The sequence below is a fragment of the Neovison vison genome, chromosome 4 (assembly GCF_020171115.1).
Source record: "Neovison vison isolate M4711 chromosome 4, ASM_NN_V1, whole genome shotgun sequence".
NCBI classification, from domain to species: domain Eukaryota; kingdom Metazoa; phylum Chordata; class Mammalia; order Carnivora; family Mustelidae; genus Neogale; species Neogale vison.
Window position 1 is genome coordinate 209,074,561 of NC_058094.1, and position 19,718 is coordinate 209,094,278.

Sequence of the window (19,718 nt, forward strand, 5' to 3'; positions counted from 1 at the left end):
GTCATCTGTACCAACCATTTCTGTGTACTTTTATATCAATTATAATTACCTGTTCTAAAACTTTACATGAACAACAATAATTTTCTTGAGTAGTAGTTTGGGTTTGAGGAAAGTGTCAGAGCAGTTCTCCCATGCTGAGTAATATAGGGCTTGATCTCAAGACCCTGGGGTCAAGAGTCAGTGACCCCAGGTGGCCTGTGAGTGTGTTTTTGACTACACTCTAATAATACTCCTTCTTGGGTTCCTGTACTTACCTACATGTTAGTCTTGTCCATGTTTATGTATTATGGAACACTGAATGGTAACTCATACACATGTAATAGGGAAACAGAAGTTCGCTTCGACCAATGTGATTTAATCCTTGTTACTAAGTGCTTAGCAAAGGAAAGCTTTCCTAACATTCTACAGATGTGATGAAATCTTAAGTCATGTTGGGCTTCTGCTTTCAAGTTGTTCTGAACCTCATACAGCCAATGGAAGTAAAGTAAAACGGTACAACCACTTTGGAAAATAGTCTGTCAGTTCCTCAAATGGCTGACCAGACAGTTACCATGTCACCCAACAATTCTGCCCCTAGGCAGACAGACATCCAAGAGAAATGAAAACATTATGTCCACATACAAACTATTCAAAAAAGCCAGAAGGTAGAAACGACCCAACTGTCCATCATCTGACAAATGGATTAAAATGTGATAGCTGTAAAATGCAGTATTATCTGGTCATACAAGGTATAAAGTACTGATTCACACTACAATGTGATCAATCTTGAAAACATGACGTGAACTGAAAAAAAAAAAAAAAAAAAACAGTCACAAGAGACCACGTATTATATATTCCACCATTAAAAATTCCAGAATAGGCAAATCTATAAGGACAAAAAGTAGATCAGTCATTGCCTAGGGTTGGGGGTTTCGGGTGTGACAACTAAGGGATTTTTTTTTTTTTTAAATTTTATTTATTTGAGAGAGAGCGAGCACAAGAGGGGAGAAGGTCAGAGGGAAAAGCAGGCTCCCCATGGAGCTGGGAGCCCGATGTGGGACCTGATCCCGGGATTCCGGGATCATGACCTGAGCTGCTTCACCAACAGACCTGAGCCACCCAGGCGCCCCTAAGGGATTTTTTTTTTTTTTTAAGGTGAAGAAAATCTATGATGAAAATGTGGTAATGCTTGTATACAACTGAGTCTGCTTAAAAACTATCAAATTACATGCTTTAAATGGGTGAGTTTCACGTGTGTAAGTTCTAATTCAATAAGCTGTTATTTTAAAAAATCTGTTTGAGATGTGAAGTACTTGAGAATAAGCAAATCTCTTCCACAAAGCTTTTCTGGTCAACAGTAAAAGAATTAGTTGAGTCCAGTTTATTTTACTGTAATTGGAACCAGCTCACAGTATTGTTATGTACATTTCTAAAATGTGAATGCAGTTTAAGAAAATACATCATTACATCAGCTATTCCAGGCAGCCTGCCATGAGACATTTTTACAAAACAAAACAAAAAACCCAAAAACTTAAAAGGAACCCATTTAACTAACCTCAGAGTATATGTTCTTTCTTGTTGCCTCATCTCCTTATAAGCTGTCGTATCCCTAAAATTCTCATGTTTAACAATATGAGGCATGATTAATCCAGTCACTAGCTCAACAAATATCTGAAACCTTATGTACACCATGCACTGTTTGGGCACTTGTATACCAGTGTGTACACATACACACACACACACACACACAGTCCCTGCTCTTGTGGAGCTTACAATCTAGTAAGACAAGACAAACAATAAATGCTGGTTTTAAAGACAGATTTTTAAAAGAGAGTGCTATGCTATGGAGAAATGCTGTTTCACATGCGGTATCTAGGAAAGGAAGCTTCTCTGAGAGATGTCTGAGGGGAGAAAAGAAGGAGCCCAGCCATACAAATACTAGGGACGACAACTCCAAGCAGAGGGAATAATTTTTGAATGGGAGAACAGGAGAAAAAAGCAAAACAAAGGGAAAAAAAAAAAAAAAGGATTAACTGTGTGCTGCCGGTGACCAGCCTTCTGCCATGAGTCTGATGCACCTAGTTACAGGCATGTCTGGCAAGGTAGCTTGCAGATTACGGCTGGAGTTAAGATGTCTTCCCACTGTTCGGTAAGAAAGGTCACCTCTGGTTAAGCCCCGCCTACAGTGATCTCCTTGGACCTCTGGACAGCTGTTCATTATGTGCACCTCCCATTCTTTTTTTTTTTTTTTTTTTAAAGATTTTATTTATTTATTTGACAGAGAGAGATCACAAGTAGACAGAGAGGCAGGCAGAGAGAGAGAGAGAAGTAGGCTCCCCGCTGAGCAGAGAGCCCGATGCGGGACTCGATCCCAGGACCCTAAGATCATGACCTGAGCCAAAGGCAGTGGCCCAACCCACTGAGCCACCCAGGCGCCCCTGCACCTCCCATTCTTTCACCACACATGGGTACAAGGTGCTGTATAAGGAAGTGCTGGGACATATAGACCAATCACACATGCACCCTAGTGACCCCTGTGGCAGGAAATCATCTAGTGGCACAAAAAGGCATGAACACCACACACAGGTACAAAGCAAAAGTGGGCCACAAAAAAAGGGATTTAAAATGCAGGAATGTGCAGAGATTGCCTGCTGCTGGAGCATCAGGGGGAAGCCTCATGGGGAGGGGCGTGACAGCGAAGAGTCTGTGACACCTGAGAACTTGGACATGTGGTGGTATACAGATCCGTTTGTTGTACTCCTAATTAAGGATATTTCAAAACATTCTTAACTCTCCAAGTTACAAACTCAGGGAGAGAAGGCATGATACTCCTTGTATCTCTGTGATACTTAGCATTATATCGCCATGTATCATGATTCATTGTAAGAAGAGATGTTGATTTCAGCACTGAGGCAAGGTTAAATTATTCTTTGTTTCATAATGAGATTTTGAGCTTCAAAACAGAAGACTCCCAAACTTCTTAATACACCATCTCACTTCACAGGGATATTCCTAGGAGTTTTTCCAAAATTCAAAGGTATTACAAGTGAACAGGTAGACAGTATGCTTCTGAACACACACACACACAAACACACACACAATGTTTACATGTGTGTATTTGTAGTCTGCATTCGTACATCACTACACCTTAAGTGCAGAATCCCACAAGATTATTTTAAACTTCCACTGCTAAATCGAAGTTCGTACTTCAGAGAAAATTTTTTTTCACTCATAAAACTTTCCCATCCAGGCCTTCATCATCCCTTCCCATTCCCAACAAAACATCTTAAACCAGAGAAGAAAAGCCAAACAACATTTTTTAGGCAGTGTCTCAACATCTCTAAAAAATATTCCATGGCCAAACTCACCATAGAGAGCTGTCCAAGTTTGATTAATTACATCTAGACACACAGTTCCTGACCTGAAACAGATGGAAAGAATGGCATTTTTTTAAAAAATCAGAAAGCTAGTCACATGTATCTGGCAACTAATTTTACTTATCAAGAAAAGTACCTTTAATAGATCATAAAAAAAAAAAAAGAAAAAAGAAAGAAAGAAAGAAAGAAAGAAAAAAGAAAAGAAAAAGAAAGAATCCCAATTAGGGAAAGTACGATGAGAAGCAGAATATATACGAAATCTTAAGTGTTTCCTTACAGACTGAAAGGGAAAACCCGCAACTGCACAATGGAGAAACCAGACAACACCTTAAGCAGGTGCTGAGGATTCGCAGGGAGGACCCGGCAGAGGGTGAGGCAGACAACCCTGTGCGCCTGCCTAGGACGTGGCACTTCAGGCCTAACGTGCATCCGCTGGCTCTAATGAGGAGGAAACCCCACACAACCCCAAACTGGGGGGCAGTCTTTAAAATAACTGATCTATATTCTTTTAAAACGTCAACTTTAAAAAAGCTGAGGAACTATTCCAGATTAAGTAGTTTAAAGAAACATGACAAGTAAATGCAATACATGGTCCTGGGCTGATGATCCTTCACTGACTAGGGGGCGGGGGCGTGTACTGCCAAAAAAATAAGTGGGGCTGAATGTGGCAGTAGATTTAGTAGTACGGGGCTGTATTCAATTCCTGCATCTGACTGTGCCATGGTGACTAACAAAGCATCCTTGTGGATCATGCCCTGGTGATGGACACAGAATATGTGTGGACAACGGGGCATGATGTGTGTGCATGACCCGCTCAGAGCTCAGAATACCTCCTGTGTTATGTGTGTAACAGCAGAATTTAGTGCTGTGACGAGGAAAAGCTGTGGAACAAAAAAATCATGTACTGCCAACAGCATCAGAGGTACACAACAGGAGGCACATTTTAAAGCATCACTAATAAAATATTAGAAGGAAAGAAAGGGTATGTAAGAGTCATTAACTGAAATGAAACTACAGCCATTCATGTTTGCTTTACTCTCAAGAACCCAGAAACACTAAGGGGCTGGAAACACAGAAAACTGATCTGTGAATTGTGTCCATACAAAGAGAACAGAGCCGTGGAGCAGGGCAAATGCTAGCTAGGTCTCACGGGGAATGAAGGGCCCATGCACGACAATGGAAAAACTAAGCAGCCCAACAGCAGGACCTGTACTAAGTGGTTTCGAGTATCAGAACCCTGGACTCCAATAGTGTAAGTGGCCACACAGTCCTCTCCGCTGATAAAATCCAAAAAGATAATTGAGAAAAAGATAATTTTTAATAATGGAGAGAGAGAGATGAACGCTAAAAAGAGCAGTTGCTGCTAAGATTTAAACATTTTTAAACAGTTACTTACGCTTCATCAATGTTGGGATGGAAAATTTTATTCATGAATCCTGTAAAAAGAGATGTTAATTAGCAGCAAAAAAGTGTCCAGAGAACAATTCGTTTTTAAGTATTTCAGTACTGGAAACAATTTCAGTATTGGAAAAAGCTGATGATACCCATACTGATTACTTTTATATGCTTGGTTACTGATAAGACCATATATTCTCCTGATAGTGTCAATTACTTAAAGCACATCAGAGTTCTATTAAAAAAATGAGCAAACTTTGAGAGCAATGCAGCTTCTTATATACAGAATAATCATTGAGACTTTTCTGAGCTATGAAGGGTACCTGCCAAGAAAACGCGTAGTCCTAAATGGGTTGTTAACTGGTGCCAATCCCTTTTATCAGAAAGTTAAGAAAGCTACTCTGACTTCCCTCCCAAAGGTTTTATTGTTCAATCTCTAAATTTAGAGGTTCTGCATTTAAACTTCTCCTTCTGCGGCTCAGTTACTGGTATACTGCTGGGGCTACACTGTGTGCGGAACATGAATGAAGCTGCTGAAACACTAAAGAAGCACCGCTTCCAAACCATGAAGGATTTCATAAGAATGGTGACCAAAATATTTCCTTTAACTTTAGTCTACTCATTCCAGGAAACCCAGTTTTTTGATTAAAATTGGGGCAACCAAGAAATGAGGCAAGGAGTTTAAAAAAATCTGTCAGATGGCTGTATCTGTCAGGGATTCAAGTTTTTTGATTTATTCTAGAAAAATAAGGAGAGAATTTAACAAATTATGTATTTATAATTTTTTAAAAAGATTTTATTTTTAAGTAATCTCCACACCCAATGCAGTCCTCAAACTCACAACCCTGAGATCAAGGGTCATATGCTCTACTATCTACTAGACTTTAACAAATATATTGACATTTAAGTTCCAAGGAGAAACTTATTTTTTCTCTAATTAAGAATCAGTGATTTGGGGGCGCCTGGGTGGCTCAGTGAGTTAAAGCCTCTGCCTTCCGCTCAGGTCATGATCCCAGGGTCCTGGGATTGAGCCCCACATGGGGCTCTCTCCTCTGTGGGGAGCCTGCTTCCTTCTCTCTCTGCCTACTTGTGACCTCTAATAAATAAAAAAATAAAATCTTTGGGGAAAAAAAATTACTTAAAAAAAAAATCAGTGATTTAATCAGTTTATATATATGCAAATGACAATATGCTAAAGAAGAGGTCCACTGTCAAAGCCGTCATTTTATCATCCTCATCTCGCGACTTCTTTATGCCATTTCACACTTTCAATAAATTGAAGTTCCCTACTACAGTGAGTCACTATGTCCCTCCCAATCCCACCCTCTTTCACCCCATCCTCCCGCCCCCACCTCCCGTTTTTTTTCTTTCATTCAAAATATACTTGGTTAACACCTGTTTGTCTGGCATGTGCTGGTTCAGGGCATAAAGGTAGTTAGGCAGCATACTTTCCCCAGGAGGTCACCACAGGGGCGGGATGGGACACAAGTCAGTAAGGGCAGAGCGCACAAAGAACTGACAAGAGTTGAGGGCATGAGAGGGAAAGAGGAAGGTACCAGGAAGTACTGAGAAGGGGCATTGGAGGAGGGTCCTCAAGGATGAGTTTCAACAAAGGTCATCTCGGAAAAGAACTTCTCTAGACTCAGGAAACAGATACACAAAATCCTGGTTATGTATTTCAGTCTTTGCTTGCTCTAGTCACTCCAATACTAACTATGCTTCTAAATTTTGTTTTTTAGGGCACCTGGGTGGCTCAGTGGGTTAAGCCGCTGCCTTCGGCTCAGGTCAGGATCTCAGGGTCCTGGGATTGAGTCCCACATCGGGTTCTCTGCTCAGCGGGGAACCTGCTTCCTCCTCTCTCTCTCTGCCTCCCTCTCTGCCTACTTGTGATCTCTGTCAAATCAATAAATAAAATCTTTAAAAAAAAAAATTTTGTTTTTTACTCTTTCATGTTGAAATAGCTTGTTTTCTCTAATTCTCTCGAGAGCCCATGCAATGTTTAGGTTACTCCAATGTAAAAAGAAATGACTTGTATCCAATTACTATTTCATATTAATTTTTCATTAAGGAAATAAGTTGCTTCCAAGTCTAGATTTAAGTACGTGTTTATTGAAGAGATTAAACTAAGCCAATATAAATGTTCATGTCTTAATGTTAAGAGGATAATAATTCTATATGAGCTTGGAAAAACACTAATAAACGTATCCATGAAGAACCATGAGGGTATTTGTCCCAGCATTATTTTAAATGCCAAGAACCAAATGCAATCCTATCAAAGGGACTGGAGAGACTGTAGTACATCCATATGCTGGGAGTCCTATGGTAATGAACTAGCTAAGTTCATTGGTAATGAACTAGCTAAGTATCAATTTGGATAGACCCATAGCTGAGGGGAGGAAAAAAAAAGCTGCAGAATAGTATTGTAGGATGATACCATTTAGATACACTAGCACAAGGCAATGCTACCTATCTCTATGATAACAAAAGTACAGAAAACTGTACTGGACCAACATAAAACGAACTTACCGAAGTAATTAACTATTTCAGTAGGGCGCAGGGTCAAGATCATGTGGGAACAGGGAACAGAATGGGAATGGTGATTAAAGATGAATCTATCTACAACACTATTTCTTTTAAAAAGAGGTAATGGGCTTGTATATTATTTGCTCTTTTTTTTTTTTTTTAAGTGTGCACATAGGTGGGACACTAGAAGCAAACATATACAACTGTTAACAGTGGTTAACTTCATGGTGGGAATACTGTCTCCATTCTAGTTTTCAAATCGCGTCACCACCCCGCTCCCCACTCCCATACCCAAAGTAGGATCACAGCAACGTCAAAGAAGCTAAAAGGAAACAACCAAGTGTCAACAGTAGTCAACTTTGAGAGACTCCCGCATTAGTATTACTCTCCTGACTTTCCAAAATTTCTACATTGTGTCATTTTAATAGTTGGTTGGGGGGGGGAAAAAAAAACCCTTTCAAGTTAAAAAAAAATTACAAACAGTAGCAAACATACTAAAGCAGACCCAATTATACATAGGTTATCTAATGCTGAACCATTTTAAGGAAAATCAACTATTTTATTTGATCTCAGATCTTACACGTTCTTGTTTAAGTATTATAAATTCATTACCCACCCCCCCAAATCAAAAAAGATCTTCAGCTTATAAGGCATGTGATCCTCCAGATCAGTTACAAATGGGAATCTACTGCTATTACAACTGTCGAGAAACTTCCGGATGAGTGGGAAACACTGGTGTTTAGCCACTAGATGGTTTAATTCAAGAGACTCATCTATTATGTGAAAAGTACTTTGGTTTGAGGACACAATTAAAAACTTAAAATTCGTTCTTGATGCTTAAATCCTTCTTCTGCTACATGGTTCATGAGTAACACCTAGGAAAGCAACATCTACAGCGGAGGTCCCCAGTGCTACAATCCAAGAAGCCCCTGGAGAGCTCTTTATGAACAGAAGTACTCTGCTAGAAGGTGCCAGACAGGAATGCTGGGGTGGGGGCTGCAGTTGTAAATGGGATGGTCAGGGAGAGCCTCAGGGAGGAGGTGTCAATTCGAAGGAGGTAAGGGAGAAATCATTCAGTATCTAGGGGAAGAGCATCTATACAACTCAAATCAGGACTTTGCTTGCTGTGCCTGAGGACCAGCAGAGAGAGTCTGGTGAGGCTGAAGCAGTGAGTAAGGAGAAGCCAAGAAGCAAGGTCAGAGAGGTGATGAGCATTTGTGGGCCCTTTTAAGGGTATGGATTTTAAATCATTCTGAGGTGGGAAGCCAGAGACTTAGCTAAAACAGTGATAAATAAATCCCTCTTCTAACAAAAGTCGTATCTCTAAAAAAACAAAACAAAACAGGTGAATAAGGAAACAGCTCAATCAGTTCACAGCACCTTAGTGCTGGGGACAGAACAAAGGTCTCAAGCAAAATGGAGTGGGCTGTCTCTCCCACAGTAAAAATGAAGCTTAAACAATCTGATGGCTCAGGGAACCCCAAAAGTGTTAAGAAAACAGCGAGGGTCAAAGAGCTTTAAATGTTTACCAAAACAGTCTCTGAAAGATTAAGGTGCCTCCCTCCTGGTACAAGGTCTGGAGATTACATTTGGAATCAATAGAGTTTCCACACTGTTTTCAATTAAGTCAAGATTCTGGCTTGGTTGAATCCAAGAGTACATAATAGTGCCAAAAAGGACTTAATAAACATACTCTTAGTAATAAATGGGTTGGAGCCTAATCCCCAGTGCCCCTGCTAAGTATAAAACATCATCTGCGCTCTGAGACAGAGGGCAAACTCAGATGGGAAATAGGAAAGGATTCACAGGGACTTGAGTTCTGGTCCCAACCCTGCTATTAACTGCAGGCCCTGGCTAGATCACTTCACTTCTGTGGGTCTAGGTCTTCACATGAAATAGCCAGACTGTATGATCTCCAAAATCTCCACTCTTCATTCCGTTAATAAAGGGACTATCAACTCTTAACAATCTAGGATTTAGTAACAATGGCCAGAGCTCTGACAACAGAGGAGTTTAGAGAAAATGTCATTAGTTAAGTCCATAAAGGAAATGAATTCTGCAAGGCAGATTTTTAGGTACAGAAATATTCTGGAGCATGTAATACAAGGCTAATAACATGCTAAAATACCACAAAGAGATACAAAATCCATGGACTACTCCAAAGTAGGTAGAAACAGAGTTTATAACCTTGCCTTGGAGGAACAAATTCAGCCAGACCGATTCTACCCAAAAAACAATCTCCAGACCACAATGATCTCTTCCTATACCAGGCTTTTTCAACTGTTAGAAAAACACCTAAAGCAAATCAACAGAAAGGAGTGTATCTCCTTTACCTTTGCTCTCAGACAAGCTGTGGAGAGCGTTTCTGGCAAAGCCACTCACATTCTAGATAACAATGGCAACAATGGCACTTCTGGAGGAGAAGGGGAGGAGACAGAGAAAGACAGGCTAGGAATTCAGAATTCAGAGAAGGAACATTCTCAGGACTGAGCGTGTTTGCCCTGGCACGTTTTCCTTCCTTTTGGCAATGCTATCACCACACTCAGGAATACGTCTGCAGTAAGAGAATTTTCCCAACACTTGTTTCCATTCAACCAGGAACTATTTTGAAGATATTTTAAGAAAACATATTTTGAAAACTGCTTTTATGAAAGCACGGTAAGTGGAAGTAGCAAGTCATTTTTAATCTACATGATTTAGGATTTTATTCACCAGACATTTTCTAATCATATATATATTTCGGTGATTTGACCAGATACAATTCAGAACGCCTTCAAATCTTTTAGACAATTATTCTCTGGCATGACTTCAGGCACTTGTAAAAGGGATGATGTTAGGAATAAAGGTTTAGCGAAACAGCTCACCACCTCATCCTCGGTCTTTCAGCAGAAGGGAATCAGGTCATTTAGAACTCTGGAGGAGGAATCCAAATCATGCTTAGTTGAGGTTAAAAAAAAAAAAAAACCAAAAAACTACGTATCTTAAAAAGTAAAAGAATAGACTATTAAAACAGAAAAATATGCCATGCTTTTGCTTGTTATACTCCAATCTCAACTGTTCTGGAATAACGAATCTTTTGACCCACAGGCTAATAGGCAGAGAAAGTAAATGACATCAACATCGAGTCATGCTGAAAACTGGTTTTTATTTTAGCCTGTTTCTGTTGTCTAATCCCAGGAGGGGATCTGTACAGAGTTGAACACACTTTTGAGTAACTTCTGATACTGGGGTCAATATGTAAATAAAAGTGGGAAAAATTCATCACCTCTTACTTGTGAGGATATTTTTAATGATCAAATTTGTGGACAATGAAATACCTAGGGCCATTATCAATACAGAAATTTCCTTCAGAATAATCTTGTGAAATGAGAAGTCAAACAAGTGACTCATGAAACAAGGTAAATCCACCCTAAGGTAAGTAGGCAAACGGCAGCACCAAGGGCAAAAATGGTAGCTCTATCCCGGGGTAAAATGCGCTTGTACTGCAGATGGTTGAGGCAATTGTGGCTGATGCAATTTAATTTTAAGTTTATGAATTCCTGTGAGAAAACAGTAAGTGAATATATTCAATTATTCTGATATCCCATCTTCATGATAGATGCCCACATAAAGTAGACAATTCAAAAGCAAACTGATTAATTCTATTTTTTAAAGTATATATAACTGTTCAAAATATATTTATTAAAGATTGCATCTTATCATCCGTACAGCAGTGTCTCAGACTACACCTTTTTTAAGGGTAATAGTTCGAGTCTCCGTTCCCAGCATGCAGGAGGTGACCAGGGTTGGGATGTTCCAGCGGGTGGGGATGCCGCCAGCTTCGGCAGCGACAGCCATCCTGCCAGCTTTGCGCATGAGCATACCCTCAGGGAGAGTTTCATCTTACCTCAGACAGCCAGGCCCAGCCCGTGGCAGCCTGCACTCGGGCAGAAGTCTCTTCAGAGAGCTGAGCCTTTCCGACTCAGGAGAGATGGACCTGGGCCGGTCTCTTCTTAGGTGAGGAACCAAGCAAGGAGCTCACTGTCAATGCCCTGTGTCATGGGAACTTCTGACTGATCCTGTGTGTGTTCAGGAGATCTAAACTCAACAAGGGGTCCTCTTTTCTGTTTCTTCCTTTCTCTCTGACAATATGGAATCTGAGGAATGGGCTGGACGGATAAGAAAAGTTCATTTATAACTAAGAAAAGGTGAAGTGTTATCCTTCCACAGCCAAACCCTGCTACTAACCTAGCAGATTAAGACCTGTAGCCTTAAATCTACTCTCCTGTAGTTTCATCCTTGGAAGATTATAATCTCTTTCCTTTCTCCACAATTTATCTTTCACTCTCCTGATCATTCTTATAACCACAGTGTCTGAAATCAGGCAGTATTCATTCTCATGGTCAGAGCAGTAGAGAACACACACGGCCACTCTGAGTAAACAAAGTCATGGTTAAAAGATGAGGCTCCAGTCAGGCTGCTTGGGTTGTACTCTGTGAACCTCGGCCAAGAGTTACTAAATCCCTTTGCCTTTCTTTCTTCATAAAGCTAGGTTAAATATTGGTATCTACACATCATAGGGCTGTTATGAAGAGTCAACGAATCTATAGCACCTGACCAGCAACCAGCCCACAGTAAGCACTCAAGGTTACTATCAGCTTCATGAGCTCGGGCAAGTAACTTCATTTCACTTTCCTTGTCCTAAGAATGAAAATATCTGCGCCTACCTCCTCGTCTCTGAATCCTTTAGCAACTGTCCAGAGCATTAGAGGCTGTGTTGATTACTGGATTTTGGGTTTCCCATAACCCCATCATGCAGGAAATAGCAAATATAGTTACTCTAACATCTACTACTAAAAAGACCATTGTAATTGCTCATTTGGGATGGGGTGAAATACTGGATTGGAAACCAGAAGTCAGATTCTGCAACTAGTTAGTAGTGATTTATCTCTACCTTCCTGAGCCTCATTTTTACTATCCCTAAAATGAGGCAACTGGGTGATATATGTGACATTCCTTCTAGCAATAAGGTTTTCACAACACCAGAAATATGAAACAAATCTTAAATTACAGTGAACAAGTTTTTCAAAGGGAACTAAGACATTACTCTTATTTGTTTTTAGAAGAATCACAGTTTAACTAAAGATAGAGGAAGCCAAGGAGGATACATGTTTTCATTATGGTAACAATCCAAAAAAGGAGGAACGGAGTTAATGCCAAAAAGATGTCAAAATTAATAACCAGCTCAAAAGCTAGAGGTCACCTACTATAATTAAGTAGGAACTAATCTAAAGAGCAAGTTAGGCAGAATTTTTATATAGCAAATGGGAAGATTATATAATAACGAATCGCCAAAGGCAGAATTAAAACTGATATAAGCCAGCTTCAAGAAGGAAATGGACAAATCTGATAGAAGCAAGCTTGTACAGAGGCAAGGCCCTCCTGGGGCAGGGTTGGGGGAGGAAAAGCTCACTACTATTTTTATTCTGGTAAGAGCAGAATGAAGGTGAATGAATTTAGATATTACAGACTGTTAACAGGGGTTTTTCCATTAATAGGGCCAATCTGACCACTAGGTTCTTCTACCACTTAGAACTTCAGCATCTGGCCCCCAAATCTGTCTGTCTGTCTGTCTCTATCTCTCATCATTTATAGAGACATTAGCTATCACCCATACAGACCACACTCCTCACCCCCTGTCGTCTCGGTCCCTGAAGCTTCCCCTCAGTGTCCCCTTCCTCTATCACATCTCATTCACACTGCCAGAACATACCCAAATTTTGTCATCTTACCGACAGCTTCACCTCCAAGATCACAGTCACCTCTGGCCACCACAGTCTCCCATGAATGCGAATCCACTGACTCTCCCTTTTCTTCCCGCCTACCAGCCTTGCTCAGTTTAAGATTTTTTTTTTCCCAATTTATTTATTTTCAGAAAAACAGTATTCATTATTTTTTCAGTTTAAGATTTAAGAGCCATCACCATGATTGCTTGTAACAACCCTCTGCAAATCCTATGCCCTCGCCCCTCCAAAACACCCATCTATAACAAGGAAACCCACCATTCACATTCGCTGTATTTGGACTTGAAGGTGCCATTAAACACTCATTCATTCACGTGTTCATGCCCTCACCTCAATATAAAGCAGGCAGTGTCTCAAACCCCGAGGAGGGAAGAAAGAATGTTAGTACAACAGAACCAGGGCCTGCCTTCATGGAGTTTGTATCTACTGGGCTGGCAGGGAGGAGACACACAGCATCTGCACCCACTTTTGAAAGTATGCTCAGTAACCTTCTGTGGGTTCAACATCACCAGTAATCTTCCTTTCTCCTTTCACTAATGGCCTGTTCCCCGTTCTCCAATAAATCAGGCATTTTACTGTTATTCTGCAAATCTTCTGTTCCCTTTGCTCCTCCATTTTCACTCTGACTTAAAAGCCCTGCCCGTTTTCTTTGAGAAATCGTGGGCCAATGGGCAGGATTCTTAATTTTTCCCATCAAAATCCTCCCAGCACACATGCTCATTTTTCCTGCCTCAACTGTTCACTCAAATGTTTAAGGTCTTCCAAAACACAAGTCCTCCATTTGTATTCTGATCTTATCCCTTCTAACATCTCAGAGGCACTGTAACTTCAAGCCCCCTCCTGATCCCCAGCAACACCAAGACTTCCCTCCTTTTCTGGACAACTCCCTAGAGTAAGCACACGGGCATCCTGCAGAATCTCCCATTTCAGTAGTAAAACACAAACCTTCCTTTTATCTCCCCCCATTTGTGTGTTTTCCTTCATACAGCCAAACTTCTTCAGGACAATGTATTATAGACATCAGAGTTTCTCCATGTTGGCACCCTGATCCAAACCACCAGTATTTCTACTCTTCTCCCACATTAAGAGAGTGATCATTAACACCTGCTTAGAACCTTTCGATGATTTTTCCACTGCATTAAAAATAAAACTCAAGCCTTTCACCTGGCCCACAAAGCCGTACAGAACCTCTCCCTACTTGCCACTTGGACCCTCTCTTCTACTCCACTCTTCACCCATCCTTCCACCTTTCTTGTGCATGCTAAGCTCCCATCTGCCTCAGGGCCTTTTCCCTCACAATTTCTTCTGCTTGGAATGCTCTCCTCCCTGGAATTGGAGGATCAGGGCTGGCTTATTTTTCCCTTTTCATTTAAACCTCAAGCTTAAATTTACTTTGTCAGAGAAGCCCTTACTCAACACCTAATCTAAGGTAGCTATTATGTCAATTTTATCACATCAATTCTCTATAAAGCTATCAGACATTTTAAATTTTTGCTTTATCTTTTTTCCCCTCAAAGAATCTAAGGGTCAAGAGAACAATTTGTTCACCTCTGTATCTCCAGCACCTAGAGTAATCCCCTGTATACAGCTGGTAGCTAATAAATTTGTGGAGCTGATTAGAATAGAGAAAAGTGTATCCATATTCTGAGAAAGTAGGTTCTGCTTCAGCTGCCAGATATACTCTAAAACAAACAAGTAACTGCAAAATTTCACTTTCAGAACAGCAGTAAAAAGGGAGCCTTTAACAATGGCTTACATTCTCAAAGCATCATCTAAAAAAAACTGAAAAAGCATAACAAAAAAACTTTAACGAAACCTTCCCACTAGAACCTTGTTTTTCTCTACTGGAATTCCAAAGATACAGATCACTACAAAGTAGCAATTATATAACTGAGACAGAAACTAAATTCAAAACCAAGGTCATGAAAGTAGAGGAATATAGAGGTGATCTGAATGGAATTTTGCTTCCTCAGTCTAAGAACTCATTCTACTTGTGGAAATATAATGGTCCAAATAAGCCTCTGCTAAATGACTAAGCCCAAACCCTATCAGAAACTACATATCCCACTCCAAATCCTGGTCCACCCCTGACAACACACTGAGGAGGTAACTGTACAATGTTTCCATCTAGGAAAACAAAAAGTAAAATGGTAAACATTCTAAACTCTATAGTTTGGTCATACCATAAAATTCTATTCCAAAAATACTGTGAGGTAATTTCTGGCCACAGTGAAACAAAAACTTAGAATGCTAGAAGCGTCTGCTGTTCTGACAATGAAAAAGGTTCAATCACTTTCCTTAACTGCTAGCACAAATACAACTAATAAGGTGCACTGATTACCAGAACATCTTCTAATTAAGAACCTCAGGCAGACTGGAGACTTAGAAGGGACTGTGACAGGTTATCTAATCTAGTTTCCTTGAAACAGGAAGATCTAAACCGTTCTATTTAGAGAAGAGCTGACCTAACCATAAAGGCCACTGGGAGAGCTCAGCATCGTTTTCCAGCTATTGTCACTGCCCATGACCTTTCCAATTGGTCTCCATTTACTCATATGGTTTGGCTAGCTCTTGCTATATGCCATTGGCATCAAATTCCACTGCAGAATGAGCATGGTACCCCCCCGCCCCCGGCCATTTTATCAACATTAAGCAAACCATTAAGCAGTCCCTCCAGAACCCTGTTCTCAACTAACCATTCCTCTTACTCTGCTCTGGTATCACCAGATTTCAATCCACACACACAATGCCTGCAGCCTGTTCCTGGGAGAGAGTCCTCCTGACTGCTAATGTGGAGATGTACACAGCCAGTATTTCAAAAGTTTGTTTCCAGGCTTGTTACCTGGATCTTACAACATAGTTTTCTATTTTTAGGAAGTATAAATGAGGGGCGCCTGTGTGGCTCAGCGGGTTAAAGCCTCTGCCTTCGGCTCAGGTCATGATCTCAGGGTCCTGGGATGGAGCCCCGCATGACAGGAAGGGAAGGAGGCTCTCTGCTCAGCAGGGAGCCTCCTTCCCTTCCTGTCTCTCTGCCTACTTGTGATCTCTGTTAAATAAATAAATAAAATCTTTAAAAAAAAAAAGTATGAATGAAAAAAATAAAAATAAGTGTTAAGAGGAACAAGAGGACAAGAAAGAAAAAAAAAAATGAAGTTACGTGTAAAGGTTTAAAGACAGTGCCCAAGATACAATAAACGAAACTGCAAGCAGAAAAACAAAGGAAAGAGAACAGTCTGTACCCTTACGCACACACATCATTAAAACTAAAAGGAAAAAGGAAACTGGTGGGGAAACATGAGGGCCTGCAGGCTCTTAGCAAGCTACCAGGTGAGAATTCTGGCCAAGGATAAGCTTAATGGCCTTCCAGAACAAAGGACAGGAAAAGTGTAAACCCAGACAAAGATGGAGAGAGGGACATTCAAAAGTTACACATCTGCCATATGTTTAAAACTGTATCCTTCTATAATATAAAGGACCTTATTATATTTAGAAATTACACAAAAAATGTTATTTTTAATCCCTTTAACACCCATGGATAACTGTATCAATGTTTTGGCATTCATACTTGGAATTTCATGGAAAAATTTACAAGTTACACTATAGAAGATTACCATTTTTCTGTGTATTCCTTTACTTATTTATTTTTAAAAGATTACATTTATTTGTCAGAGAGAGAGAGCTTGAGCACAAGCAGGGGGAGCAGCAGGCAGAGGGAGAAGCAGGCTCCCCGCTGAGCAAGGAGTCTAATGTGGGACTGGATCCCAGGACTCTGGGATGATGACCTGACCTGAAGGCAGAGGCTTAATGGACTAAGCCACCCACCTAGGCGTCCCTATGTGTTCCTTTAAAGATGGGGTTAAAACATTAGGAATGACTATAAGGCATTTTGCCCATTAATATATGCCATAATTTAACTACTTTATTATGTACTGGGTCACTTAGGTTGCTTCAAAGTTTTAAAAACAAGTTTTAAGAACAACACTGCAAATTGCACTCTCTGATACATTAATCTTAGTGCTCATCTCTGAATCGTAAGATAATTTATGCAAAAATCACTAAAAGGATATAAAATCTTTGTCAATCAACCTATACCGCAAAGTCAGCTACATGACACTTGCCAATCTGACAAGTTCTGTATCTCCCACTTTTTAAAATACGCATTCTTTGGAATAGACATAAAACCGTTTTGTATCCTATGCTTATTGGTTACTTTTCCATTTTTATTCAAAACTGCTCCATTCCTCCTCTTCGTAGATGGGATCACTCATCTTTATTTTCACCCCCACAGCAACTGCGAGTCTGTGTTTTCTCTGGAAAAAGCATTCTCTTAATAGACAAGCACCTGCTGGAAGCCATCTGGGGAAGGATGGCATACGGCAGTCTCTGGAGCAGCTTCTCTGCATGAAACAAAATCTTCACTGATGGGGGATGACGGGGAGTTCTGAGAGAGTATTATTTCTGAAGTCCTTATGCGCACCTTCACAACTCTGAAGCTTTTTTCTAAAACTATATTCTCAACACACGAGACAAAGTCTTTCTTGTAAAAGCCTATCTCCTTCCATACACTCTCTTCCCTGACTGAGGTACTAACTCACACCTCTCCTAAACAGCAATGAAATGTTGTCACTAAAGCCCATGCATTATTTTATTTATGTGGGTCTTCTCTCCTAACTAGTGAGAGCCTTCTGTGACCTTCCTAATTATTAGAAGACTGCCATCTATCCCGAGTGGCTAATACATTGGTCACTATCAAACATGCAGAGTTCACTGAATTCTAGCATCTCATTTTCTAGAAAAGGACCCAACGGTCCAGATGAGTATCATTCTCTTGGTCAAGGAAAACCAGGGCCAGAAGCACTCTTTCCTGATCACCAGCCTCCGGATGAAGCACACTCTCCCAACTCTACGTAGCTGGGGACGCCAGCAGCACTGGCATGCTAGGAATCTTTCTGGGTGAAAAAGATAAAAATCTGAACCTTTTTTTTTTTTTTAAAGACTTTATGTATTTATTTGTCAGAGAGAGAGAGAAAGAGGGCAGAAGCAGGCAGAGTGGCAGGCATCAAGAGAGGGAAGCAGGCTCCCTGCCAAACAGAGAGCCTGATGCAAGGCTCGATCCAGGACCCTGAGATCCTGACCCAAGCCAAAGGCAGAGGCTTTATCCACTAAGCCACCCAGGTGCCACAAAGTCTGAACTTTTGAATAAATCAGAACTTAAAGATTCAGATATGATTTATTTCAAAGCGGTCTCTCTGGAAGGCCATGCAAATATCTCAATGATGTTACAACTGGTCAGAGGAGCTTTATAATTTCTCTTTTGAAAGCGCCTTTAGGGCCAGTTCATAAGAAAATCATAATTCTTAAACTTAAGGAAATTTCAGAATCGTGTATCATTTTACACCCCAACTGATGTCACTCAGTTTTTCCATTTATCTTATTCTGTGAAATTAAATGAACTTTAGCCATTTCAAAAACTTATATCCAGCTTCAAAGCATCAGATGACTTCATAAACATTATCACTAATGATACTCCAAGAGAATATAACATTCCAGAAGATCAGCTTAAGATGTCAGAAATAATGATGGCACTGAGAAACTTCATAACCTCTTTATATTCCTTCTGTAAAGTCTGTTTATATTCCTTCTCTTCCCAAAGAGATAGCTTTATTGCCATTTTGAGGGAAAAAAAACCCAAACTTGTATAATGATATAAATTGTTTTTATCGTTCCAATTTTAGTATATGTGCTGCCGAAGCGAGCACGTGATATGAATTGTTTTTAAAGGGTATTTTTAGTTAGGCAATCATGACCTACTGAAAATTCTCCAAAACTTATATAGAGGATACCCCCAAAGGTGAGCATGTCAAATAACATTGAATATATACTGAAAAATGCCCAGAAAATTGTTTTAAAGTAAATATATCAGAATGTAAATGATAATGCCTATTGAGGGACAGAATTATGAGACATTTTTAATTTTTCTTTATTTTTGGTCACCTGGACCTGCTTACATTCCTACTAAGACTATGGGGCGATTATAAAATAAGTAGCAATCAAACATATATATATACACACATATTAACATTCCAAGATCTAAGCAGTAAGGAAGCTTCATCTACTACTATAGAGGCAGAATTTAAAAAGAATGTAAGGTTATCGGGACGCCTGGGTGGCTCAGTTGGTTGAGCGGCTGCCTTCGGCTCAGGTCATGATCCCAGCCTCCTGGGATCGAGTCCCACATCGGGCTCCTTGCTTGGCAGGGAGCCTGCTTCTCCCTCAGCCTCTGCCTGCCATTCTGTCTGCCTGTGCTCGCTCTCTCTCCCTCTCTCTCTCTGACAAATAAATAAAATCTTTAAAAAAAAAAAGAGGATCTAAGGTTGGGATTATCTAATCTCCTTGCCCTTCTATATAATTCTACAACTACCTATACAACTCAAAAAGAAACCTTCCCTATTCTAAATGAGCCACTAGCTTTCAAAATGTTTCAAGCAAATTCAACAGTTATTGTATTGTTGATGACCTGAAAATAGGTCACCCCCCCAACTGATTATAACTCTCTTATGCAATGTTCCTTTGAAGGAAACAAGCACAGCTTGTACAAATATTTCAACTACTTCTACTTCCCTAAGAGAAGATGGTACACATCTGTAGGTATTTCTAAGTT

General features: G+C 40.2%; 1 protein-coding gene across 1 annotated transcript in view; it reads right to left on the bottom strand.

Annotated features, from left to right (window-relative positions):
• The window catches only part of UBE2H (ubiquitin conjugating enzyme E2 H), a 103,269-nt gene that overhangs the window by 21,019 nt on the left and 62,532 nt on the right, over positions 1-19,718 (bottom strand). Inside the window, exons 4-5 of the mRNA XM_044246563.1 lie at positions 4,753-4,792; positions 3,348-3,400 (exon numbers count right to left, since the gene is read on the bottom strand). Of these exons, the coding sequence (XP_044102498.1) occupies positions 3,348-3,400; positions 4,753-4,792 (93 nt within the window). The remainder of the gene's footprint in view (positions 1-3,347; positions 3,401-4,752; positions 4,793-19,718) is intronic.